At 44.4% G+C, this 27,242-nt stretch overlaps 1 protein-coding gene across 1 annotated transcript in view; it reads right to left on the reverse strand.

Moving 5' to 3' along the window:
* rxfp1 (relaxin family peptide receptor 1) overlaps positions 1–27,242 on the reverse strand; it is a 200,509-nt gene that overhangs the window by 15,155 nt on the left and 158,112 nt on the right. Inside the window, exons 11-16 of the mRNA XM_067969164.1 lie at positions 26,853–26,924; positions 24,242–24,313; positions 14,119–14,190; positions 11,799–11,870; positions 11,467–11,696; positions 4,594–5,004 (exon numbers count right to left, since the gene is read on the reverse strand). Of these exons, the coding sequence (XP_067825265.1) occupies positions 4,594–5,004; positions 11,467–11,696; positions 11,799–11,870; positions 14,119–14,190; positions 24,242–24,313; positions 26,853–26,924 (929 nt within the window). The remainder of the gene's footprint in view (positions 1–4,593; positions 5,005–11,466; positions 11,697–11,798; positions 11,871–14,118; positions 14,191–24,241; positions 24,314–26,852; positions 26,925–27,242) is intronic.

Below are 27,242 nucleotides of genomic sequence, written 5' to 3' on the forward strand. Positions count from 1 at the left end.
ACCTGTGAGTTGTGGGTGTGCGGCTTGCAACAGTAGTAATGTGTGAGGGTGAGATGAAGCGTCTGATTTGAAGAGTTGAGTACTTATTGAAAGAGTATGTTGGTGGTTGCGTGATTGGGGGTGTTGTGCGTGGAGCAGTAGATGGGACTAGTGGTGCAGTTGGTAGGCGATGCCAATTGATAGTTGAATTCACTCACCTTGACCATGCGTGTCAAATCACTGAACTTCTTCCTGCACTGCACCCATGTTCTTGGTGCTATGCTCCTGGCATTGACCTCGTCCGCTTCTTCTTCCCACTGCCTCTTGAGCATATGTCTGTAGGGCCTCCTGCCCCTCTGTGGATATAGGATGCCTCTCCTTCTGTCCACTTCTTCCACCTAGTGCATCATCTGAGAACTTGGTGCACGTTCTCTTGCAGGCGCGGTCACTCTTCCAACTATCAAAGCCCAGGAATCACTTCTCACACCACTTCCTGCAGCCACCTTTAAGAGGAGCTAGCCACTCCTGATATCGGAGCCCCCTGCTGATGTGTGCAGCCAATCAATAGCGCAGGTAGCGCTGGCTGCACGCAGCAATCATCGAAATCATCAGGCAGCACGAATGTTTCGTGCACCGCGATCGCAGCGGCCGTTTTCGGGAGTTATCCAATATAAACCCCTATGATTCTATGATTTGTAGATACAATGGCCTGGATATTAACTTGGAGCCAGGAAGCGAGTGGTAGGGGGGAGTTTGCAGACGTGAAACCCAGAGATGGGGTTTTCCATAGATCCTGCAGAATTTAATGCTACGATATGTTTTAAATTTTTAAAATCGGTTTCCCACCCACAGCCAGCCAGTTGAGAGACTGTTGGGTGGGAAGGCCTGTGGTAGCAGGCTGCAGCCAGGGATCGGAGAGGAGGGAGGGAGAGAGGGAGGGGGAGATTGTGGGCCTTGGAGGATATGGGGGAGGTCAGGGAAAGGTCGCGGGCTGGGAGGTGGAGTAATGGGGGTGGGGGGTGCGAATCTGATGCCGGGAGGAGATCAGGAGGGGAGTGAGTTCGACATTGGAGGTTGGGAGAAGAGTTGGACATCGGAGGTCGGGTGGGGGGTCGGACATCGGGGTGAAGGGGGGTCGGCTGATCGCGCGCAGCGTGGGGGAGGGGATTGTGGAGTGGTGGGGGGAGGTCGGCTGATCGCAGGGGTTCGATTCCAGCAGATAAGCTTGGTGAGCCACGGGGCGCTTACTTCATGGTTCTGGCCCTTCTCACCTTTTACCTGCCGTGATTCCCGCGGCCTGGGAAACCCATGCTGGAGGCATTAAATTTGAAGTTGTCTTAAATTCAATTTAAAAACACCGACTTAATGCCTCATAATCACATTAATTGCTCTGTTAACTACCCGCCCACCTGAAATAATTAAGGTCCCGCCTCTGGCGAGTAGGTTACTTGCACGCATCCAAACGCGCCTCTGTTAAACCCAGAAGTGGACTCATTGGAGCTGGGTTGTGGTCCTGCTCCAAAAATTGACTATTTTAACTACCCATCCGCTCCCAATCCACCCGTTCTTGGGGGTTAAAATTCCCCCCAGTGACTCTGGAATGCCATTTCTAATCACAGATTCAGGATGTGGATGTTAGTCAATTCAACAATAGACCTGCAATGAAAAATGGCACGTTTGGAAGAGTTTCAGAGCTAGCCAAGGAAATACCGCCCATTCCACCCTGATAAGGCCTTGGGGAACTCATGCCAGCTGAGCCACTCTGAAGGTCTTACAAAGCCCCAGACCTATACTATGGAAAGGTAATTGATCCAAAAAGCCTGCTTGCTCCATTGGGAGAAGATTGAGAACTTGCATTTATATAGTCCCCTTCTGGTTGTGCTTTATAGCCAATGAATTCCTTTTGAAGTGTAGTCACTGTAGGCAATTGCAGCAGTCATTTTGTACACAGCAAGGTCCCAAAACATCACTTAATCTGTTCTGATTGAGCAATATATGGTGGCCAGGATATGTTGAGAACTTTCCTGCTCTTCTTCAAATAGTGCCATGGGATCTTTTACATCCACCTGAGCAAGCAGACTGGGACTTGGTTTGACGACTCATCCGAAAGACAGCTGACAATGAAGTACTTCCTTAGTGCTACACTGAAGTGACAACCTAGATTATGTGCTCAAGTCCTGAAGTGGGGCTTGAACCCACAAACTTCTGATCCAGAGGTCAGAACGCTACCACTGAGCCAAGTTAAAACTTCATTGGACCTTTTCCAGGCCCTCTCACCACTGTTGGAGCAACATGGCAGTGCTCCGACATCCTGAGCAGCAGACCTGGGCAGGCACCTATCAAAGCATCCTTTCAAGTGTGATGCATGCACCCTGGCCAAGAAAAATGACCTCACTCATGCAATTGAGATGGGGTCTGCATCTTTGGGCATGTGCAGATGGGAGTTCTGCTCTGGTGCACTTGCGCAGCAGAGTGGGACCCCAGGGATTTCAGGCCAAAGTAACCGGTCGTCTCTCATATATAGATATTAAAATATATGCGGATTTTCTTATGCTTTAAAATGTTCTAAAATGCCCTGTTTGTCACAGTCCATTGATGGAATCTATTGGACTGTTTAAAAGTGCTTGAAAAGCCTGAACTGTAACACCAAAAATTGAACGAGATTTGTATGACCAATTCCAACTTTGTTTGTTTGTGACTTCTGTGATTTCCCTCAGTTATGGAATGAGCATTATATTAAACAATTTCCTATTCAGTATCCTCTATGTAACTAAATGGTCTGGTATATTAGTATAGTGTTCTGCCACTGTTAGAAACCTATTTGCATTTTCTGATTATCAAACGACCTTTGTGGCTTTCAGGGCACATTTTTGTTTTCTGTCGTATGTCATCTGCAAGTGTGATTTTCTGCTGATGCTGAATGCATAAAATTAATGGAAGAAACATATGGAACATCACAGCATTTCTTAATTCTTGCCATTTCCAATATACTATTACATGGTAGTTTTATATCTATGTAGAAATGCTTCAGCAGTCTTAATTTATTTAATATATTACAGAAATAATGACGCACCATATGGGTTGCATGAGGGTTTAACCCCCTGTGATTTCCCCATATGGTGGGATCTCAATCTCAGCTGGGCTGTTGGTGGAGCAGAATGGAGTTCAGTAGCATGGGGGTGAAACTGGGGAATGAATCAATCCAGTCTGTTCTTGTACATGTAGTGGCTGGTTGTGGAACAGCAAAGGCATGGGAACAGGCTACTGTGGTGTTATCTTAGCCAGGTGTTTGGATCAAGAGGAAGAGGGGGCTAACGATAGAAAGAACAAAAAAACGAACAAAATGGGGGAGGGGCAAGTAATAATTTTTTTTTAAAAACATAAGATTTGTATAAATAAAACACCTTTTTCTCTTATTGGAAAAAATCTTGAATTTGGGGGATTTACATTTCTATATGTAGGTTAAACATATTATTTTCCAATTTTCTTTGCTCCTCTCCTGAAAGTACTGACTGATGCTGGGGTACAGTTACATGGATGTTGAGAGCTCTTTGGCACCTCACTAAAGTGGCCATTTGATGGGTGTGAATCTAGACAGTGAATGTTAGCATGCTACTTGACGATGGGGGACATAACAGCCGAGCTTAATCATCTTCTCATGCAGTGTCCTTTATCACAGGGGTCACTGGATTGGAACCAGGACTGGAAATCTTGGCTAATCTTTCTCCTCCCTAGCCAAGTAGCACTAAGATCAGTTATATCACCCCTATTGTTCTCCCTTCCCCTCCCCCCTGCAGAGATTTGGGAACTCAACAAAGACCTGGAACTTTCTGTTCTGTATGCCTTTACCCACGAGGGTATCAAGGGAGCTATAGGCCCTGATATTTACGGGGAGGTGGGGAGGGAGTGTGTCAGTGGGCAGAAAACTCGGAAATACCAGGAAGGCAGAGGTACTGCCAAATTTAAAGGCAGGACCTCATTAGAATTTTTTACTCTGTTTCCCACCCGGCAGCCGGCCAGATTGAAGGCTGGATGCTGCTGGGCAGGAAAGCCTCCTGTAGAAGGCAGCAGCTGGGGGCAGTACCCAGCAATCGAGAAGATCAGGGGTTGGTGGGGGGCTCAAAGTGCGGCAGCGAGGAGAGCGGGAGGGAGGGAAAGATTGCGGGGGAGACATTGCAGCGGAGGGGGGAGATCATGGGGGGGAGAGATCACGGGGGGAGAGGTCGCGGGGGAGAGTTCACGTAGGGTAGAGATCACGGGTTTCCTGAGCCCTGGGAAACCCGGCCAGCCTGCATTAAATTTAACTGGCTCCCAAAATCTGAGGAACGCAGCGTCGTTTAAATATTATAATCTGCCTGTCCAGAGAGGGTTACTCAGCTGCCTCCAAACCCGCTGCAGTTAAAACGGAAGTAGGGGAGTTCACGGTGGGTTGGGGACGGGTTTTCCATTTTTAGCAATTTAACCTCCCCCAACCATCTCCCGCCCTTCATGGTGGGGTGGAGGGGGGTGTTAAAATTCCCCCCATAGGTTCAGTTTTGTACATAAAAGAATTCACTAACAAATTTGATACTGAAAATCATAAAGTTAGATGCAACGAATAATCATGAAACTTACCAAGAAAAATGACAGCTGAATACGCCTGTGCTCCGTAAGTCTCCATCTGTTCTGAATGCAGTGGGAAGCACACTCCATTTTTGCCATAGTAATTCTTAAAGAAGTTGTTATTCATCAGGGGAGTGAATGCAATGGCAAACCCCACAAACCAAATGAATATCAAAATGGAAACTGTCCTGCCCCTTCCTGGTTTCAGGTTGCTGAATGGATAAACAATGCAGAGGTACTTTTCCAAAGTCAGGAAAGACAAAAGTAATACAGACACTTCTGTTGAGAGCATTGCTAAAGACCCAGTTATTCGACAATGCATGCTGTCCATCCATAACTGAGCATGCCTGTTGTACTCGCCACGATATTTAAGGTCATATGATCCAATCACAAAGAGATATATTCCCATCAGGCAGTCTGCACCTAGAATGAACATATGTAAAAATGTATTAGTCAAGCTTACAAAAATATTAAGACATGGATTATGTACAGTCTGCTCAGCACCCCTGATAGTATTATCCCAGCAAAAAAACTATGGTTAGCTCCAAAGGAGTGAAATGTACTTCTAAGAGCTTTGGGGGTTTAGGGATATACTTTAGAGATGATAGCCCTGAAATTCTGTGGAGATTCTACTGGGTTCCACCATAACTCTGGTGGGAGACCAGTGGAAGGCACTCGGAGCGGAGCTACAGGCGGGAGCGGACCTAGGAGAGAGCGCGGGACTCGGAGACTACTAAAGGCCCAGGCTCGAGGGCCTACCCGCACTCGGAGCGGAGCTACAGGCGGGAGCGGACCTAGGAGAGAGCGCGGGACTCGGAGACGACTAAAGGCCCAGGCTCAAGGGCCTACCCGCACTCGGAGCGGAGCTACAGGCGGGAGCGGAACTAGGAGAGAGCGCGGGACTCGGAGACTACTAAAGGCCCAGGCTCGAGGGCCTACCCGCACTCGGAGCGGAGCTACAGGCGGGAGCGGACCTAGGAGAGAGCGCGGGACTCGGAGACTACTAAAGGCCCAGGCTCGAGGGCCTACCCGCAGAGAGGCAATCGGTGAAAAAAACACGGATTGACGTCACAGGACAGCGGGTAGGTGATTGGCGAGTCGATAAAGGGAGCAGCGGAGGCCTGAGGTGAGTAATTAAACTCACCTACGTGAGTCTTTTTCCCCAGCGGGGAAGGAGCTTCGCGGGCTTTTTCAAAGGCAGGGGGCGGGGCCAATTCATTGGTACCCGTATTTTGGTGGAGCGGTTGCTAAACCCGAGACACTACACTAGTAGTGACTCCCACCCTCCCACCTCCTCTAACCTTTTGGGGGGTAGAGGGAATATAAAGGGTCGGTTCGTTTTTATATTTTGTTTTCAGCGACTTAACTCCTGGACCTAAGATAAATAAGAAGCAAAAAGTAATCCAAAGTGGGACGTCACCAAGGAAGAGGTAAGGGATTGGTTGGTGAGTATTTTCCTGCTGAATTTGTCTAAGGTTAGAGTTTGTGGATTCTCGGGTCTCTGTTGTGTAGTGGGGGACTGCTGTTCAGCAAGGGCCCTTGAGTAGACCTTTTAATTGAAGTGAAATTGGTGGGATTCATTTAATTTAAATTAATTAGTTAAAGGGTAAGTCATGTCAGGACAGCCCAGCCTCGTGTTATGCTCTTCCTGCTCTATGTGGGAAATCAGGGACCCTTCCGGTGTCCCTGACGACCATGTGTGCGGGAAATGTATCCAGCTGCAGCTACTGACAAACCGCATTGCGGCACTGGAGCTGCGGATGGATTCATTATGGAGCATTAGCGATGCTGAAAACGTCGTGGATAGCACGTTTAGTGAGATGGTCACACCGCAGGTAAAGGTTGTACAGGCAGGAAGTAAGTGGGTGACCTCCAGGCAGAGTAAGAGGAGCAGGCAGGCAGTGCAGGGGTCCTCTGTGGCCGTCCCCCTCTCAAACAAATATACCGCTTTGGATATTGTTGAGGGGAATGACTTATCAGGGGAAGGCAGCAGCAGCCAACTTCCTGGCACCAGGGGTAGCTCTGCTGCACAGGCTGGGAGGAAAAAGAGTGGAAGAGCTATAGTGGTAGGGGATTCTATCGTAAGGGGAACAGACAGGCGTTTCTGTGGCCGTAAACGTGACTCCAGGATGGTTTGTTGCCTCCCTGGTGCCAGGGTCATGGATGTCACTGAGCGGCTTCAGGGCATTCTCAAGGGGGAGGGTGAGCAGGCAGAGGTCGTGGTCCACATTGGGACCAACGACATAGGTAGGAAGGGAGATGAGGTCCTGCATCAAGAATTTAGGGAGCTAGGTAGCAGATTAAAGAGCAGGACCTCAAAGGTTGTAATCTCTGGATTACCCCCAGTGCCACGGGCTAGTGAGTATAGAAATAGGAGGATAGAACAGATGAATGCGTGGCTAAAGAGTTGGTGCAGGAGGGAGGGTTTCAGTTTCCTGGATCACTGGGCCTGCTTCTGGGGAAGGTGGGACTTGTACAAGTCAGACGGGTTGCATCTGAACCAGAGCGGGACAAATATCCTTGCGGGGAGGTTTGCTAGCACTGTTCGGGGGGGTTTAAACTAACTTGGCAGGGGGATGGGATACAGAGTGGAGCTACAATAGGGGGTGATGTGCAGCCAAATATTGAGAAAAAAACAAGTCAGCTTGGAAGACAGGGCAAATATGTAAGAGCAAGGCTGGATGGCATCTATTTTAATGCAAGGAGTCTTGCAAATAAGGTGGATGAACTGAAGGTGTTGATAAACACATGGGAGTATGATATTGTTGCTGTCACAGAGACATGGTTGAGGGAGGGGCAAGACTGGCAGCTCAATATTCCGGGGTACAGAATCTTCAGGCGAGACAGAGGGGGAGGTATAAGAGGAGGGGGGGTCGCAATATTAATTAAAGAATCAATTACTGCCATAAGGAGAGATGATATATTAGCAGGTTCCTCAAATGAGGCCATATGGGTGGAGCTTAAAAACAAAAAGGGGGCAAGCACTTTGATGGGAGTGTACTATGGACCCCCAAACAGTCAGGGGGAGATAGAGGAACAGATATGTAGGCAAATCTCAGAAAATTGTGCAAATAATAGGGTAATAATGGTGGGGGATTTCAACTTCCCCAATATTAACTGGGATACTCAGAGTGTAAAATGCTTAGAGGGTACAAAATTCTTAACGTGCATCCAGGAGAGCTTTTTGAGCCAGCATGTAGAAAGTCCTACAAGAGAGGGGGCGGTACTGGACCTAATTCTAGGGAATGTGGCCGGCCAAGTGGAAGAAGTGCTAGTAGGTGAGCACTTTGGTGACAGTGACCATAATTCAGTGAGATTTAAGGTGGTCATGGAAAAGGACAGGGAGGGGCCGGAAATAAAGGTTCTAAATTGGGGGAAGGCCGATTTTAATAGGATAAGGCAGGATCTGGCCAAAATGGACTGGGATCAGCTGCTTGTAGGAAAATCCGCATCGGAGCAATGGGAGTCTTTCAGAAGGGAGATTGAGACCATACAATGGCAACATGTTCCCGTAAAGGTCAAGGGTGGTTCCAAGAACTCCAGGGAACCTTGGATGTCAGGGGATATACGAGAATGGATTAGGAAAAAAAGGAGGGCTTTTGGCAGATACAAAAGGCTAAGGACGGAGGAAGCCCTGGAGGAGTACAAAAAGTGCAGGGGGATACTTAAAAAGGAAATTAGGAGATCAAGGAGGGGCCATGAAAAAACACTGGCGAGCAAAATAAAGGAAAATCCTAAGATGTTTTATAAGTATATTAAGGGTAAGAGGATGACTAGGGAAAAAATAGGGCCCATTAGGGACAAAAATGGCAATCTGTGTGTGGAGCCGGCAGATGTAGGAGGGGTTCTAAATGAATTTTTTGCATCTGTTTTCACTATGGAGAAGGACGATGTAGACATAGAAATACGGCAGGGGGACTGTGATATACTCGAACATATTAACATCGAGCGGGAGGAGGTATTGGCGGTTTTAGCAGGCCTAAAAATGGATAAATCCCCAGGCCCGGACGAATTGTATCCCAGGCTACTGTGTGAGGCAAAGGAGGAGATTGCGGGGGCTCTAACACATATATTCAGAACCTCTCTGGCCACAGGGGATGTGCCAGAGGGCTGGAGAACCGCTAATGTAGTACCATTATTCAAGAAGGGGAGTAGGGAAAAACTGGGGAACTACAGGCCAGTGAGCCTAACATCAGTGGTAGGAAAATTATTGGAAAAAATTCTGAAGGACAAAATTAGTCTCCACTTGGAGAAGCAAGGATTAATCAGGGATAGTCAACATGGCTTTGTCAAGGGAAGATCATGTCTGACTAATTTGATTGAATTTTTTGAGGGGGTGACTAGGCGTGTGGATGAGGGTAACGCAGTGGATGTGGTATACATGGATTTCAGTAAGGCCTTCGATAAAGTCCCGCACAGGAGACTGGTCAAGAAGGTACGAGCCCATGGAGTCCAGGGTGCCTTGGCACTTTGGATACAAAACTGGCATCACCGGCATCTCCACATCATTAGTGGCAGAAGGCAGAGGGTGATGGTCGAAGGTTGTTTTTGTGACTGGAAGCCTGTGGCCAGTGGGGTACCACAGGGATCTGTGCTGGGGCCCTTGCTGTTTGTGGTCTACATTAACGACTTGGATATGAATGTAAAAGGTATGATCAGTAAGTTCGCTGATGATACAAAAATTGGTAGGGTGGTAAATAGCGAGGAGGATAGCCTCAGTCTGCAGGACGATATAGATGGGTTGGTCAGATGGGCGGAACAGTGGCAAATGGAATTTAACCCGGAAAAGTGCGAGGTGATGCACTTTGGAGGGACTAACAAGGCAAGGGAATACGCAATGAATGGGAAGACCCTAGGCAAGACAGAGGGTCAGAGGGATCTTGGTGTGCAAGTTCACAGATCCCTGAAGGCGGCGGAACAGGTAGATAAGGTGGTAAAGAAGGCATATGGGATACTTGCCTTTATTAGCCGAGGCATAGAATATAAGAGCAAGGAGGTTATGATGGAGCTGTATAAAACACTGGTTTGGCCACAGCTGGAGTACCGTGTGCAGTTCTGGTCGCCGCACTACAGGAAGGATGTGATTGCTTTGGAGAGGGTGCAGAGGAGATTCACCAGGATGTTACCAGGGCTGGAGCGCTTCAGCTATGAAGAGAGACTGGGAAGATTGGGTTTGTTTTCCTTGGAGCAGAGGAGGCTGAGGGGGGACATGATTGAGGTGTACAAAATTATGAGGGGCATAGATAGGATGGATACTAAGGAGCTTTTTCCCCTTCGTTGAGGGTTCTATAACAAGGGGGCATAGATTCAAGGTAAAAGGCGGGAGGTTTAGAGGGGATTTGAGAAAGAACTTTTTCACCCAGAGGGTGGTTGGAGTCTGGAACTCACTGCCTGGGAGGGTTGTAGAGGCAGGAACCCTCACAACATTCAAGAAGCATTTGGATGAGCACTTGAAATGCCATAGCATACAAGGCTACGGACCAAATGCTGGAATATGGGATTAGATTAGACTGGGCTTGATGGCCGGCACGGACACGATGGGCCGAAGGGCCTCTATCCGTGCTGTATAACTCTATGACTCTATGACTCTATGAAATGGGGTAAATGGCTGAAAGTGACCATTTGCTCCATTTCTCTGTGGGTTCAGCTGGTCTCCTGCCGGAGTTACGGCAGGAGACTGATAGAAACCCTGTGGAATTTCAGGGTCTATATAACTGCTCATATGAAATTGTTTTCATCCTCCCCCCTCCAGAGATAAGTGCGGGTTAAGATGACTCCAAGATGACATGTCTGTTTGGTTCAGACCCAAGTGAATCTTCTGTGATAGACTTGATAATCTGATACCTGAACCTGACAGGTCCATAGTACACTGACTGACCACCTAGCTTTGATCAATGTCGCCTGGAGGTATAGATGTCTGGCTGGAAGTTTCCCCAGTCAGCCTCAGATAATCCTGCAATCCAACATTTAGAATGATCTTGGCTGGACAAGCAGCAGGAATCTTACCAATGCGCTAAGCTGGTTGTATGTGTAGTTTTAACTGGTGAAACTCTGGCAGTGCCCCGGTACACATAAGAGGATCCTAAACCTTGCCATCACCTAAGCAGTACACCTGATGGATTTAAGGTAAAGTGGGATGTGTCCCTATGGGGAAAACTGTGCACTCCATATCAGAGAAACAGAAACTCTACCTGGATTTCTCAGTAGCTTGGTTTGGAGACACTTAAACACGGTGATGGTTTTTGCATGAGCCAGACATCCAGCTGAGCAAAAATTAAATTGTCTTTTATGTACTTTCAGTCCTCTAAATGTTTCCATAGCTGACTAAAAAGCAGCATCTTGAAGGAATTTTACGATGTGATCCATGTAAGTTTCAAATGAGGAATTCTTCAACAAAAGTGAGTCTATCAATTTTAATATTTGGATTTACAAATATTAATCATTAGATTCAAATAACTATTATTCACTCTGATCTCTCTATATAAGACAGTTTATATGGTATATTTATCTAAGCCAATATGTTTCCTTGCACGTTTGGACTGTTGACTTCATTTATGCTGTCATGGAGGAATGAAGCCAAACTCAGTCTATTCCCAACAAGGGCAGAGGGAAAACATCAGAGGGAGAGTCATTACAACAACAACATGCATTTATATAGCGCTTTTAACGTAGTAAAACATCCCAAGGCGCTTATTAGGCTGTTACTGTGCACCTCCTGGTGCACAGCACAACAGTGACATTGGTGGAAGCCAGCGTACAGGTTTCCTCACTGCCCTTTCGACTGGATGTACCAGGACACCAGGAAAGGAAGGAGATTGAAGCAATTTGAAAATATATACCGTGCCTAAAGAAAAACAAAATCTGCTGCTATGAGCATGTACTTACAGCAAAGAGACATTATAGATAAGGCGTGAAGCTTGTTCTCAGATCTGATGTAAGATCTCATGCATATGACAAAGATATTTCCAAAACACGTAATAGCAGAAACAACCCAAACGAAGACTCGGAGGACAATATTAGCCAATAGGTTCTCAAAGGACGATATCCCATCGGTATTGGGTTTGCAGCTACGGACATGCGGAGCATAGCCACAGAATTGGAACTTCTTAAAGTATCTGAAAGAGAACTCAATTTGTTAGTATCCTTCAATCAAAATCATGAGTTGCAACAGGAGATGCACTGTAAAGTTCTCTACAGTATGTATGTACAACACTTACATATGGGATAGATTTGTAAGAGGCTGGAATATCCTGTTTCGTAGAGCCTGAAGATCCATTCCATCCATACTGCTGTAACAATAGAAAATATCAATATCCTTACAAAACATATTTATTGAATAAACATAAGTATAATTTCCTGGAATTATTGAAATCAATCAGCAATAATTTCTAATTTCTTAAAAGTTGTGATTTTTCTGTGCTCATCAAGAATATCAAACTGAGAAGTGAAAATGCTTGTTCAGTTTTCACACTCAAAATCAAGATCAAACACAGGTCAGTTTCAACGTGGGTTGTATGCAGGACAAAACTCCCTTAATTCCACCCCAACCTTAGAAGAACAGCCTACTACTACACCTTTACGGACTGTCTGAATTAAATTTCCAACTGATTGTCCACTTTTGTGACATTGAAGCCATTTTGTGCTATGAACTTGCACCTGCCAAGAACTGGGTTGAGAGTGGCTAAACTAATTTTTCTTAGAACCCTCAGAACTAGCTAAGAAAAGAGACTATATATATAGTCTTACCATAATCACAGGACATCTGTAGATTTAGAACTTGTGTTGTGTCACCATTTTAAGACCACTCTTTTCTTTTTTTAAATTCCTCTGTTGCAATATAGGATAAGCTATTTTTTTTGGCTATTTTGCTCCAGTATTACGCTCCCCTGATGATGTGGTAGGAGCCGCAGTGATGTCTTCTTGTCTTTTGATAAACTAATTTACCATAATCCCTGAATGTACTACCTGGTGTGGTATTGAGCCATACAGACCAGATAGGTCCTGGGTTCAATCTTTGGTCTGTGCTATGGTAGTTGATCTCAGCATGCGTGGCAGTAGAGATGCTACAAATAGCCTCAGTTCCCCTGAGTTAGGGAGGGATAAAAAAATCAGACAGGGTTCCTTGTTCTCGATCACTATCCAGTGACCTCTGCTGGAACATGTACATGAGTATGGTGATTGAGGAGAGAGTCTGGCTCAGCTATGGTGTCCCCATGATTCAATAGCTCACTGATATTCACTGTCTGGATTTACATATGAAGAACAGCAACTTGGACGAGGAAGCAGAGGGCAGCTGGCACCCATTGATCCATGCCCTAAGCATGAGTCTCCAATTGCAGCAGCAATTGTAGAAAAAAAAGCTTTAAAGAAGTTTTATTCTTTCTCTGAAGCATTGCTTTCTGGTAAATTAAGGTTGTGTGGTACTTATAAGAAATAGGAGCAGGAGTAGGCCAGTCGGCCCCTCGAGCCTGCTCCGCCATTCAATAAGATCATGGCTGATCTGATCCTAACCGCAAATCTAAAGAACACAAGAAGTAGGAGCAGGACCCGGCCACTCAGCCCCTGGGCCCGCTCCGTCACCCACAGGGCCTTGACCGATCCAAACTCAGCTTCATGTCCAATTTCCTGCCTGCTCCCCTTTGGTAAATTTATCTCAAATAGAAGCTAAGGCAGACCAGTCAATTTTGGCCCAGTGGGTTATTTGCACTCTTAATGAGTCATTTTAGCAAATTTGGTAACCAATTTACCACTGGATGTCTTGTTGCCGTTGGTGATTAATTACCGTGTGGTAATGTTAGACTATGCTAATCTTACAAACCAATGGTAAGGATGCACCGTTTATTCATATTTTAAGCCAACCCTATTGAGGGTGATACCCCTCTTTCAAAACAAAAAGGAAGATGTTTTTGGCAATGGGTAGTTTAGTGGGTCAGACACCATCCTTTTACCTCTGACTCCTGGGTACACTTGCAACCATAGGATGACAGTCCGGTTTATTTCCTGCAAGGGCCCTATGTGAAATGAGTCTGGCCAGTGTCACCTCTGTTCCTAGTGAGCATAAAACTGACCCCAAACTGGCACTAAGTTGGAAATCTTAGTAAGCGAGACCACAAGGTGCCTGTGCAAGAAATAGAAAATATCACACAGCTGCAGCTGGGAATACTCGTTAGGTTGAAGGTATGGACATTGTGGGACAGAGTGTGTGAGGGTGCTTGATGGGGACACTAGAGCCCTGAAATTCTATGGGTTCTACTGGTTTCCTGCCAAAACACTGGCTAAATACAGCTGTTTACACTATTTCCCTGGGAGTTCTGCCAGGCTCCTGCTGGAGTAATGGTGGGAGATTGGTAGAATCCCTGTGGAATTTCAGGGCTAGGGTGCCTAATATGGAAATGTTTCATTTCCCTGGACGAACATCCCTTGATGAACACAAAATTCACGGAAAAATTAGAACATTTATTTTTACTAAAAGTAAAATTTAGAATACTAAGTTAAACATCAAAATATCCATATCATAAAGGTCCTGGAAGAACTTACAGTGACTTTAGTTTGTACAGGTAATCAAACTGATCCACATGAATTTGCTTAATGATATTGAAAGAAATGTTCCTGCAATGACAACAAATGGAAACTGGTTATATTTTCCAGGGCTGCACTTTTACGTGCACAGCATGTGTCATTGTACGTTACTGCATAGAAATGCTTCCATGTCAACAGTTTCTACCAGTGATTTCATTTCCCCAATCAGAAGAGAATAAAATATTGACAGGAATGTCTTGGTAGTGTATATGAACCCTTTGATTGGCTACAGGCTACACAGTTGACTTTATGAATGTATGCTCCTGGTACAGAGCCTCACCTGCCAGCTGTGCATTTCTGGAAATTCTCGGCACGTTCCCCACAATTTTCTGCCCATTAATTTAATTTTAAAAGAAACTGGCCCTTATATGTATTGCATACACATGCATACATTTACCTTGAATGAACTGCTTCTGTCAGTTTACTCAGTTGTGACTTGAAGCGGGTCCTTTTTAAGTGATTTTGCTGTGCAGTGAACATACAGCAACATCAAAGTAAGGCCAATGAATTGTGCCTGTGCCAGTGTTAGCTCCATGTCAGAGCTATCTATTCTAATCCCATTTCCCTGCTTTCTCACTGTACCTTTCAATATTTTTCTACAAGTATTTATCTATTGCCTCTCAAGAGTTTCAATAGCCACTCACAGTTATACATTCATGGAGTATTTTACCATCTTAATCAACATTTATGCTATCAATGTCCCCATTCTTACCCAGCCCTTGACTGAAGGAGTATCTTTATGTTGAGATTGAAACATGTGCTGAAATGTCAATGTGATATTTGGGGCCCAGAGATAGGTTGAAATTGATTCAGTTATGTGTCATAAATTAATACGGAGATGCCGGTGATGGACTGGGGTTGACAATTGTAAACAATTTTACAACACCAAGTTATAGTCCAACAAATTTATTTTAAATTCCACAAGCTTTCGGAGGCTTCCTCCTTCCCCAGGTGAACGGTGTGGAAATGAAATTTTCGAATCCTTCGCATTTGAAAATCACAGAACAATGCCTGTTGATTACTGCCCGTTGCCAAGGCAATCACAGTGAGCAGACAGAAAGGTGTCACCTAAAAGGCCACCGAATATACAAACCCCCCAAAAAAAAAGAGAGAGAAGGAAGACAGTCAATGACCCGTTATATTAAAAACAGATAACATTTGTTCGCTGGTGGGGTTACGTGTAGTGTGACATGAACCCAAGATCCCGGTTGAGGCCGTCCTCATGGGTGCGGAACTTGGCTATCAATTTCTGCTCGACGATTTTGCGTTGTCGTGTGTCTCGAAGGCCGCCTTGGAGTATGCTTACCCGAAGGTCGGTGGCTGAATGTCCATGACTGCTGAAGTGTTCCCCGGGGAACATTCAGCCACCGACCTTCGGGTAAGCATACTCCAAGACGGCCTTCGAGACACACGACAACGCAAAATCGTCAAGCAGAAATTGATAGCCAAGTTCCGCACCTATGAGGACGGCCTCAACCGGGATCTTGGGTTCATGTCACACTACACGTAACCCCACCAGCGAACAAATGTTATCTGTTTTTAATATAACGGGTCATTGACTGTCTTCCTTCTCTCTCTCTCTCTTTTTTTTTTGGGGGGTTTGTATATTCGGTGGCCTTTTAGGTGACACCTTTCTGTCTGCTCACTGTGATTGTCTTGGCAACGGGCAGTAATCACCAGGCATTGTTCTGTGATTTTCAAATGCGAAGGATTCAAAAATTTCATTTCCACACCGTTCACCTGAGGAAGGAGGAAGCCTACGAAAGCTTGTGGAATTTAAAATAAATTTGTTGGACTATAACTTGGTGTTGTAAAATTGTTTACAATAAATTAATACGATAACTTTACTTTGATACAAAAGCAAATGCTGGAAATCTGAAATAAAAACAAAATGTTGGAAACACTCAGCAGGTCAGGCAGCATTTTGTGGAGCAAGAAACAGAGTTAAAGGCCTTGATTTTAAAGGGAGGGCGGGTACGGTGCGCATGTGCCCCTGAAGTGGGCGATGCACCCGGGGAGTCTGTGGACATGAATTGACAGGGCCTCGTTTGAATAAATGTTCCCAGAGTTCCACCCGAACCTGGCCAGATCCACTACCTGGCTGGTGGGCGGGAGCAGGAGTTCGGCGGCAGGAGGTTGCAGCCTGGGACCCGTTAGAATGGTTGGGTGGGGGTGGGGGGGGGGGGGGGGGGGAGTCTGGAGGCCATTGGAGGTGTGGCTCAGGAGGCAATATGGAAGAGGGGTGGGAGTGGAGAGCCCGGAGCAAGGGAGGCACAAGGTTTCCTTATGAGGCTTGGAGGAGCACTGCTCCACCTGACCTACAAGGAAACCTAAAAATAATTTTTTAAAACTTACCTGCTGGGCCTGTTCTGGCCCACGAACCCCGCCCCGCAACAGGTTAGACCTGTCACGGAAGCCATCACTCTTCCCCTGCTCAGGCCTCCAACTAAAATTGCTGATTGGGTCCCGATGCCATAATCACACCCGATCTGCATATTTAAACAGGACCGTGCTTCCTTCTTGCAGGTGTCTCGCTCACCTGCTCAAAAGAGCAGGCTAAGATCGGGATACGGCGGGGATAAGTGACTGGCCTCATTTTAACTGCCCTCCCCCACTCGGTTTCCACCAGGCGGGGGGAGTTAAAATCAGGGCCTACGTTTCAGTTTAATGACGATAACTCTGTTTCTCCTCCATGGATGCTGCCTGACCTGATGAATGTTTCCAGCATTTTCAGCTTTGCTTTAATGTTCCCCAATGGTGAGCCTAAAGATCTTTTCTCACCTTTCTAAGAAAAATAATGTCATTGTAACTCAATAGATACATGTTTTGGAATTTTACTCAATTTCCTTTGAGAATCAGGGAGAAATTGTGCAGAACTTTCCTTCATGAAATTAAATAATGGAGTGGAGATCATGATAAAACAGCTTGTATGTGGCCTGTGGATGGAGCAAGCTGGTTAGGCTCAATTGTTTATTCGTATTCTTACCACTTTTGTTCTCAAGTCAGTGGCATATTTAAAACATTAACTCAAAACATTAAATTAATTAAATAAAAATACCTTTTGCAATTTTCGCTTGTAGGCTATCCTCTTGTATGTAACTTTTAGTGACTGAAAAGACAAAGAAGTGACCCGCCCCCAGGCCTCTGCCAATACTGTTCTGAACCAGCTGCTTGGAGTTGCGCTAGACCACCATGGTTTTCCTTAACCTTAGATTTTCACTCATCCCTAAAAGGAAACACTTTGTGCCCACTCTGTGCTGCCCTGGGTGGATGGTACAGCTGACAGATGGAACTCACCGTGTATATTTTATTAATTTTCTTTGGAGCTCATTGCTGATGTGACTGGAATCTCCTCACTTATATTTTTCACTGAGAGCAATCTCAGATACCATAAAATCCACTCTATAGGTTACACTTCTATGCAGGTTTTTACCACCTGTGAATCTGTGGGTATGACTTTGCCATTCCTACTATTGCTTCTTAGTGATTTTAGCTCTATGTTTGCAATAATTAAATCAGTGTGACCAATAGACTGGATTTCATGATACTTCCACTGGAGGAGTCTAGAACTATTGGGATCCTTTATCTGAAAGAGGCATTGAATTGATGCCTGATCATCAGAAAATTGATAAAAATATTAATGGAATGAACTTATCTGAATTATTGATGGGAAAGTCATTTCTATAATACATTATGGAATAATTTTACAAAATCACACACCCACATGGAGCCTTGTCCACCAGAGTGTTTATCTGGACCTCATGCATGCAATTCCCGCACCTCCCCCACCCGCCCCACAATTTTACATTTGTATATTTAATGGGTGGAAAATTGTGGACAGTGACAGCCCAAATTCCCGATATGCATTCGTGGGGGGCAAGGGACACAATTTCATAAAATTACCTGTTATATTTTTTATAAATTGTGCAGTATTTATAGCTTACAGTAGGTTTTCACTATCATCACAGGGCAGTTACCACTTACGGTACAGACTTTGCACTGATGCAAAGCAGTTTTATCTTTATATTGACACACAAGGTTAAATTTTTCCCTTTTGGTGTGAATGGCAATTGGAGGTTTTAGATAGTCTCAAATTGAATTTCCCTATGTCAGGTCTAGATCTTCGTGAAACTAAAGTCCAGATTAGTTGTGGGAGAGGAAAACTGTTTGTATATCTAATTTAAAAGGATGTGGAAAATTAAACAGGAGTGTCACAATAAAAGGACAAAAAATCTGAAAGGCTTTAGAGAGCCTCAAAAGACATCTCAATCTATCTGAAGGGGAAGGGGATTAAAAAGAGACAGGCAAAAATCAAGGGAATGCACCTTTGGTGCAGCCTGATCTACTTGGATCTCCATCAGTACTCCTTTATTTCCAGGCACGTCAGTTAGGGAGGTTCATATTGGAGAATTCATTGGTGCCAAGAAGCGGTGTTCGGGGAATAATATAGGTAAAGTAAACTGTGAGGCGGACACAAAGAGTCGGGAACGGGATCCAGACAGGTTAAGTGAATGGGCAAGAAGGTGGCATGTGGAATATAATATGGGGAAATGTGAGGTTATTCACTTTGGTAGGAAGAATAGAAAAACCCCGAATGGGCGTTAAATTGGGCCGTGTGGTGCCCGTTGTTTCGCCGCTACACGGCCTCTCCGACATCCAAGATGGCGTCTTGGATGCGCACGCATGTTTCCTGCGTGATGTGCGCCAGACGCCATCTTGATATAGGAGTTAGAGCAGGCACAGATAACGAACGTTGGAATCATGTAAAGTAGGGAGAAAATGGCTTCAATCAGAGTGCTGATTTAAAGTGATAGATACCATTTTGGGACTTAACGCTCAACTCAACGCACAGTCTTAACCTCAACCATCTGAACGTGTCTTAGAGTGCCTGGAGGACCCCCCACCAGCGCTATTTAAAGGGACCATGCAGGATTTACAGGTTAGTGGCTGGATTTTGCTTCTAGCTGCCAAGACACTTGTAACTGTTTTTGGAGGTCTCCTACACTTGAATACTAGGACGCGGGGAACATAGCCTAACATTTAGAGCCAGGACGTGCAGGAGTGAAGTTAGGAAATGCTTCTACACGCAAAGGGTGGGAAATGTTTGGAACGCTCTTCTGCAGACGGCAGGTGATGCTAGCTCAATTGTGAATGTTAAATCTGGGATTGATAGATTTCTGTGAACTAAGGGTATTAAGGAATATGGGGCTAAGACGGGTATATGGAGTTAGGTCACAGGTCCACCATGATCTCATTGAATGGCGGAACAGGCTCGAGGGGCATCTTAATATGAGCCACTTTCTCCTGCAAGAAAGCGTGACCGGTGTCTGGGTGATGTGCCTGTCATGTTTGAATAGCTGCCAGTGTGTGTGGCCTGTGAGTTGTGGGTGGGCAGCTTGAAACAGCAGTGATGTGTAAGGGTGAGAGGAAGCATCTGATTGGAACAGTTAAGTACTGATGGAAAGAGTTTGTTGGTATGTGGGAGATGGGGGGTTAATGCATGGTGCAGTTGGTAAGGGACACCACTTAACAGTTGACCTCACTCACCCTGACCAATCATGTCAAAGCACTGAACTTCTTCCTGCACTGCATCCATGTTTATGATGCTGTGCGCCTGGCATTGACTTCGTCCCCCGCTGCCTCCCACTGTCTTTTGTGTATATGTCTGGAGGGCCTCTTGCACCCCCCCCCCCCCCCCGCGGATATAGGATGTCCCTCCTTCTGTCCACCTCTTGCACCAAGGTCTGTAATGCATCATCAGAGAACCTTGGTGCATGCACTCTCACAGGCCTGGTACCAACTCAGATCGTCAGATTGGTGAGGTCTGGCGTGCAGATTGGAGGATGTGGGATTTAGTAGTGTGCAGCCTTTATTCAATGTTTTAACATAACTCATCAGTGTGTAAATATAGGGATGGGACCTGCATCTGTATTTTACGTGTGTGATGTCTGATCTCTGTTCAGACTCCGTGCAGACAGTAGACTGTTATTTTCAGCAAATAACAGGTACCAGCTACCTTTAAGAGATTTCTAAGAAACATCCTCCCTTTAAGAGATTGAGCTCCCTCTGGTGGTGGAAAGCACGAATTGCATTGATTCCACGAATTGCCTGGAAAGGAAGGCTGATTGCAGGTAAGTCCTTGGGTGGGTCCCAACTTGTGTCCTGCCTGCGTACTCTCGCCCGAAACGGACCCTTATCCAATTCTTCCCCCAATATTTTTTAAATGGTGAGAAACTAGTAAATGTTGGTGTTCAGAGAGACTTGGGTATTCTCATACAAGAAACACAAAAAGTTAGCATGCAGGTACAGCAAGCAATTAGAAAAGCAAATGGCATGTCGGCCTTTATTGCAAGGGGGTTGGAGTACAAGAGTAATGAAGTCTTACTACAATTGTACGGGCTTTTGGTGAGAACTCACCAGGAGTACTGTGTACAGTTTTGGTCTCCTTATCTAAGGAAGGATGTACTTGCCTCAGAGGCGGTGCAACAAAGGTTCACTAGATTAATTTCTGGGATGAGAGAGTTGTCCTATGATGGGAGGTTGAGTAGAATGGACCTATACACTCTGGAGCTCAGAAGAATGAGTGGTGATCTCATTGAAACATATAAGATTCTGAGGGGGCTTGACAGGGTAGATGCTGAGAGGTTATTTCCCCTGGCTGGAGAGTCTAGAGCTAGGGGGCATAGTCGCAGGGTGAGGGGTCGGCCATTTAAGACTAAGATGAGGAGGAATTTCTTCACTCAGAGGGTTGTGAATCTTTAGAATTCTCTACCCCAGATGGCTGTGGATGCTGAATCGTTGAATATATTCAAGGCTGAGATAGATAGATTTTTGGACTCTAGTGGAATCAAGGGATATGGTGATCGGTCAGGAAAGTGGAGTTGAGGTCGAAGATCAGCCATGATCTTATTGAATGGAGGAGCAGGCTCGAGGGGCCGTATGGTCTACCCCTGCTCCTATTTCTTATATTCTTATGAAACTTACACGAAAACCCAAGTGCTAAGAGGAAAAAGAGAGTAGCGGTGAACGGTTGTTTTTCGGACTGGAGGGAGGTGTACAGTGGTGTTCCCCAGGGGTCGGTGCTGGGACCACTGCTTTTCTTGATATACATTAATAACTTGGACTTGGGTGTACAGGGCACAATTTCAAGACATAGATTACCTTTTTGATCTCTAATAGGCCCTACTCTTTCCTTAGCTATCCCTTTGCTCTTTATGCATTTATGAAACATTTTTCAGTTTTCCTTAATTGTAGTCACTCAATTTGAAATTAGGCGGGCATAATGAGACCTCTTCAAGAAAGAAGTCTTACACCACTTTAGTTTGACATTGATTGCACGATACGAGTGAAATTTATAATTTCGAATCCTGTGGAGATGCCGGTGATGGATTCGAAATTGTCACTTCCACACCGCCTGAGGAAGGGGAAAGCCCCCGAAAGCTTGTGGGATTAAAAATAAAATCGTTAGACTTGTTTCTGGGGAATGAGGCGGGCCAAGTGGAGCAAGTGTCAGGGGGAATATTTAGGGAACAGTGATCATAGCATCTTAAGGTTTAGAATAGCTATGGAAAAGGACATGGGCCACTCTAAAGAAAAAATTCTCAATTGGAGGAGGGCCAATTTCAGTGGGATGAGAACAGATCTGGCCTGAGTAAATTGGAATCAAAGATTGGCAGGCAAAACTGTAATTGAACAATGGGCGGCCTTTAAGGAGGAGAGGTTCAGGTACAGCCTTGATACATTCCCATGTGGGAGAAAGGTAGGGCAACTAAAGCCAGAGCTCCCTGGATGACAAAAGAGATAGAGAGTAAGATGAAGCAGAAAAAAGGGGCATATGACAGATGTCAGGTTGCTAACACAAGTGAGAACCAGGCTGAATATAGAAAGTTTAGAGGGGAAGTGAAAAAAGAAATAAGAAGGGCAAAGGGAGAGTATGAGAATAGACTGGTGGGAAACATAAAAGGGAATCCAAAAGTCTTCCATAAGCATGTAACCATTAAACGGGTAGTAAGAGGAGGGGTAGGGCTGATCAGGGGTCAAAAAGGAGATCTACTCATGGAGGCAAAAGGCATGACCGAATACTTTGCATCTGTCTTTACCAAGGAAGAAAATGCTGCCAGAGTCTCAGTAAAGGAAAATGTAGTTGAGATACTGGATGGGCTAAAAATTGATGAAGAGGAGGTATTAGAAAGGCTAACTGTACTTAAAAGTAGATAAGTCACCTGGTCAGTATTGGATGCATCGTAGGTTGCCCAGGGAAGTAAGGGTGGAAATTGCAGAGGTACTGGCCATAATCTTCCAAACATCCTTAGATATGGGGGTGGTTCCAGAGGACTGGAGAATTGCAAATGTTACACTCTTGTTCAAAAAAGGGTGTAAGGATAAACCAGCAACTAAAGGCCAGTCAGTTTAACCTTGGTGGTGGGGAATCTTTTAGAAATGAAAATCTGGGGCAGAATTAACAGTCACTTGGACAAGTGTGGATTGATTAAGGAAAGCCAGCACAGATTTGTAAAAAGCAAATTGTGTTTAACCAACTTGATAGAGTTTTTTGATGATGTAACAGAGAGGGTCGATGAGGGTAATGCGGTTGATGTATAGACTTTCAAAAGGTGTTTGATAAAGTGCCGCATAATAGGCTTGTCATCAAGATTGATGCCCATGGAATAAAGGGGTAGCATGGATACAAAATTGGCTAAGTAACAGGAAGCAGAGAGTAGTGGTGAACGGTTGTTTTTCAGACTGGAGGGAGGTGTACAGTGGTGTTCCCTAGGTCGATGCTGGGACCACTGTTTTTCTTGATATACATTAATGACATGGACTTGGGTGTACAGGGCACAATTTCAAAATTTCAAGATGACACAAAACTTCGAAGTGTAGTGAACAGTGAGGGGGATAGTGATAGACTTCAAGAGGATATAGACAGGCTAGTGGCATAGGCGAACATGTGGCAGATGAAATTTAATGCATAAAAATGCGAAGTGATACATTTCGGTAGGAAGAACGAGGAAATGCAATATAAACTAGAGGGCACAATTCTAAAAGGGGTACAGGAACAGAGAGATCTGGGGGTATATGTCCACAAATCATTGAAGGTGGCAGGACAGGTTGAGAAAGCAGTTATAAAAGCATACGGGATGCTGGGCTTTATAAATAAAGGCATAGAGTACAAAAGCAAGGAAGTCATGATGAACCTTTATAAAACACTGGTTCGACCACAACTGAAGTATTGTGTCCAGTTCCGGCCACCGCACTTTAGGAAAGATGTGAAGGACTTAGAGAGGATACAGAAAAGATTTACTAGAATGATTCCAGGGTTGAGGGACGTTAGTTACGTGTACAGACTGGAGAAGCTGGGGTTGTTCTCCTTGGAACAGAGAAGATTGAGAGAAGATTTGATAGAGGTATTTAAAATCATGAAGGGCCTCGACAGAATAGATAGAGAGAAACTGTTCCCATTAGCAGAAGGGTCAAGAACCAGAGGACTTAGATTTAAGGTGATCGGCAAAAGAACCAAAGGTAACATGAGGAAAAGCTTTTTTACACAGCGAGTGGTCATGATCTGGAATGCACTGGTGGTGGTGGCAGATTCAATCATGGGCTTCAAAAGGGAACTGGATAAGTACTTGAAAGGAAAAAATTTGCAGGGCTACGGGGAAAGGGTGGGGGATTGGGACTAGCTGGATTGCTCTTGCATGAAGCTGGTGCGGACTCGATGGGTCGAATGGCCTCCTTCCACGCTGTAACCTTTCTATGATTCTATGATTCTTAGCATTTGGATGCCGATGTGCGTAGCATGCACTGAGCTCAGTTATCCATGGCCTGTAAGGTGCAATTTACTGGCATGTAATCTGAGTCTGCCAACCCTGTGTCAATCTACTCAGAGTTGGCAGACTCCAATTATATGCCAGCAGTCTTTGCATCAGTAATGTTCCATTTTAATACACTCATATCTGAAAAGAGCAGATAAAGCATTCATTTTTCTTCTTCAGTAATATGAAAAGGAAATAACATAATTCTGAATTTTAGTCTGCAAAGGGTGAAATAGTAAGTATGTAAATGTAAGTAATAATGAAATTACAATTGTAGGAGTTCTCTGAGATGCTTAAAAAGATTGTGGGGCAATTCTTGAATCCTGTTTAAAGACAAGTCCCTGCAGAAACACACAAAAAGGTCATATCAGTTCCAGCAAAATATAACAAGAAACGTCAGAAAGAAATCTAGAGGATCTATGTATAAAATCAGTTGTGAATTCAGTCTGCTTTCTAGTGAACCCAAGTGAGACTGGCATTACACCAATTTCCATCATCTTCCTATAAGTTTCAAAACCATGCTTTTAAAAAAAATTGTTTTCCTTCATTTAAAAGTTTTTTCCCCTTTTAGTTTTCCTCATACCCATTCCCAAGTGGACAGGCAGGTGACCCGCTCTATGTCTCTGTGTGACCCACTTTGTGACCAGTGATACACAAGAGTGGCATGGTCTAATTTTTCAGTCCATTCTGCAGCACACGTACTTTGCCTCTATGTGATATCCCCCCGAGATGTCGGGACCTCACTGTGTGGAGAATTTTGGATACTAAAAATATTGTACCACCTACGCCACAATCTGATGTTCCCCTAAGCCATCTTGCATCAAAAGTTTTTTAAAATCGCAGAACTTACTTGTATTAAATGGGTGTTTTTAGATATTAGTTATAGTGATGTATTCTATCAACTGGGTACTTAAATATAATTTCAAATTTATATGGCCTCCAATTTTTATGAATGGTACCTTTAATGTTTTAATCTTTAGATTGCCAGTGGTTCTGGAGATTTCTAGGCTTCTGTGGTAAGCTCATTTTTTATTTTAAAAAATCTCACCATGATGCTACGACAAGCTCTATCATTACAGTGATAATGCTAGTCAGAAGTAGCTTTGTTTTTTTAATATTAACCTCGAACTCCTAAAGTAAGCATTTAAAATTCATTACTTTTTTTTTGTAAGATGTTTTTTCTGCTTGCTCGCTCTTTGGATTTTCCCTCAATGTCTCGATCCTCTCCTATTTTTATTATTTAAATTTTGCTTGTTTATTTATAAGTAATATACTGTAAGGATAAATTTCCAACTTTGTGCCCTCGGCAGGGAAGTTAAATAAATAGATGTGCATTGCTGGAGGCAAGCTTCTCAATGCCAGCAAGAAGCTGGAAAATTACCTCAATTTTTCTCATTCTTCAAATATTTAAAATTCTTAACTTTTTTCTGTTGCCCTCAGGGTTTCACATCAACAAGCTTTGGGCTACGATTAACTGAAAATTATAGCCCCGCGCTATTTTCTTAAGTCAGTCATGGATGAGGACTTTAAAAATTAACCTGGTACTTTTGAGTACAATATTGGGCTCTCAGGTGCTCTGGCAGCTCGGTAGATAACTTGTTGACTACTATGCATCACCAAAACAATGAATCCTGTCATCAGTGTCCTGAGGGTCAATTAACAACAGCTGGCAAAAATTATACCAGAATTATCAACAGTGAATGTTGGGACAATGCAAAATCATTCACAGGGCAGTGAATTATCCCTTGAGCCTGTGGGGCAAGTGGATTAGAAATTTCCTGACACCACAAGTATTTTGCAAGTCAGTTATTTTGTTTATATCAAATGTTAGTGCCATAACTTTAAAATAATTTGAAGTATCAAATAATGATATAAAAAAAGGTTGGTGGTGCTCATAACCCCCTCAGTGAGTAAAGTCACGTGAGGTTGTTAGCATTATTCCTGGGTCTGAATTTCTCACCCAAGGGGGAATTTTAACTCCATCCACCAGACGGAAATCAGGAAGAATGGGAGTTAAAACCCAGGTGGGAGCCACACAAATAAATGTAAATCAGAGTCCTATGACGTGGATAGGACCTCAAAGCTATTTTAACGGACTACTGAGCGGAGTGTCCGCCACAGATGCGCTACTCAATAAAACCTGGTGGGCAAGAAGCGTAGGCCTCTGCGTAAGTGTAAATGCTCCTTATGCCCCCACAAAGAAAGTTTGGGCCATTGCCATCCTGGGCTCTCCCCCTTCCCGTGTATGCGAAACCCTGCTGTGCCACCATCCCCTGACGATGTACCTGAGTATAGCCACCCAATATTAGCTGGCCAGAATCTGGAGAGCTGCCTCTAAATGCCCGTTTCAGGCAGGCTGTTTACCGCATCAATGTTAATGAGGCCTGGCTGTTAAAATGGACCAGGGCATGCAGCATCTCCCGGGGGGCAGGCATGAGCATTCCGCTGGTCGACCACCCGGGAGATAAAATTCTCCCGTTAATATTTCTCATTGTTCAGGAGACTAAAATGTGGCACAACATTACATCTCCAGCTGTTCAGTCACAGGTTTTCTACCTCTTTTTCAATTCCTTATAAGGTTGCTTTCCCCCATGCAGCCAACTTGGACAGGCAGGAAAATGCATTCAAGACTTTTTCAAGATCACTTAAATGCTCTGGAGAAATGTTTGGAGGAAAGCAAGACAGACTGTTTTCCCCTGCCCTTGAAATGGACTGCTCTATTATCATAAGACATTCAACCTATTGGTTTAGCTAAGAACTGGCAAAACACCTCTACATTTTGCCTTGGGATTTAGACCTATAGAGAGCCTAGCTATTGCTCCCGTTTCATTAAACTTTGCAATTCAATACACATTTCCTTTCAGTCCTTGAAAAACTTACAGTTCTCCTAGCCTCTGTAATGGCACAAAAGCACTTTCATGTATAGAGCTGATTTTATTCCTGCGGAGTACCCTGAAAAGAATGTAAATGTTAGACTGGTGAACATATGGATATGTTACTAATTTACTGCATCTGTTACCTGGCTTAATTCCTGTCAGATAGTAATTTCTTTTTGTGAATCCGCAATGACCAAAATACAAAAGCAGAAACTGGTAGAAATGCTGGTCAATCAGCAATTAAAATATCAAAAAAATGGTTAATGTTTGGGCTATCCTTCCCAGTTCTGCTGAAGGACTAAATCCAATATGTTAATCTGCCTTTTTTTGTGCTTCTCCAGCTATTTTTATTTTTATTTTAGGTTTTCACAGTTTTAAAATCTGGAACCAAAAG

Source organism: Heptranchias perlo, chromosome 1, assembly GCF_035084215.1.
Source record: "Heptranchias perlo isolate sHepPer1 chromosome 1, sHepPer1.hap1, whole genome shotgun sequence".
Lineage (NCBI taxonomy): Eukaryota > Metazoa > Chordata > Chondrichthyes > Hexanchiformes > Hexanchidae > Heptranchias > Heptranchias perlo.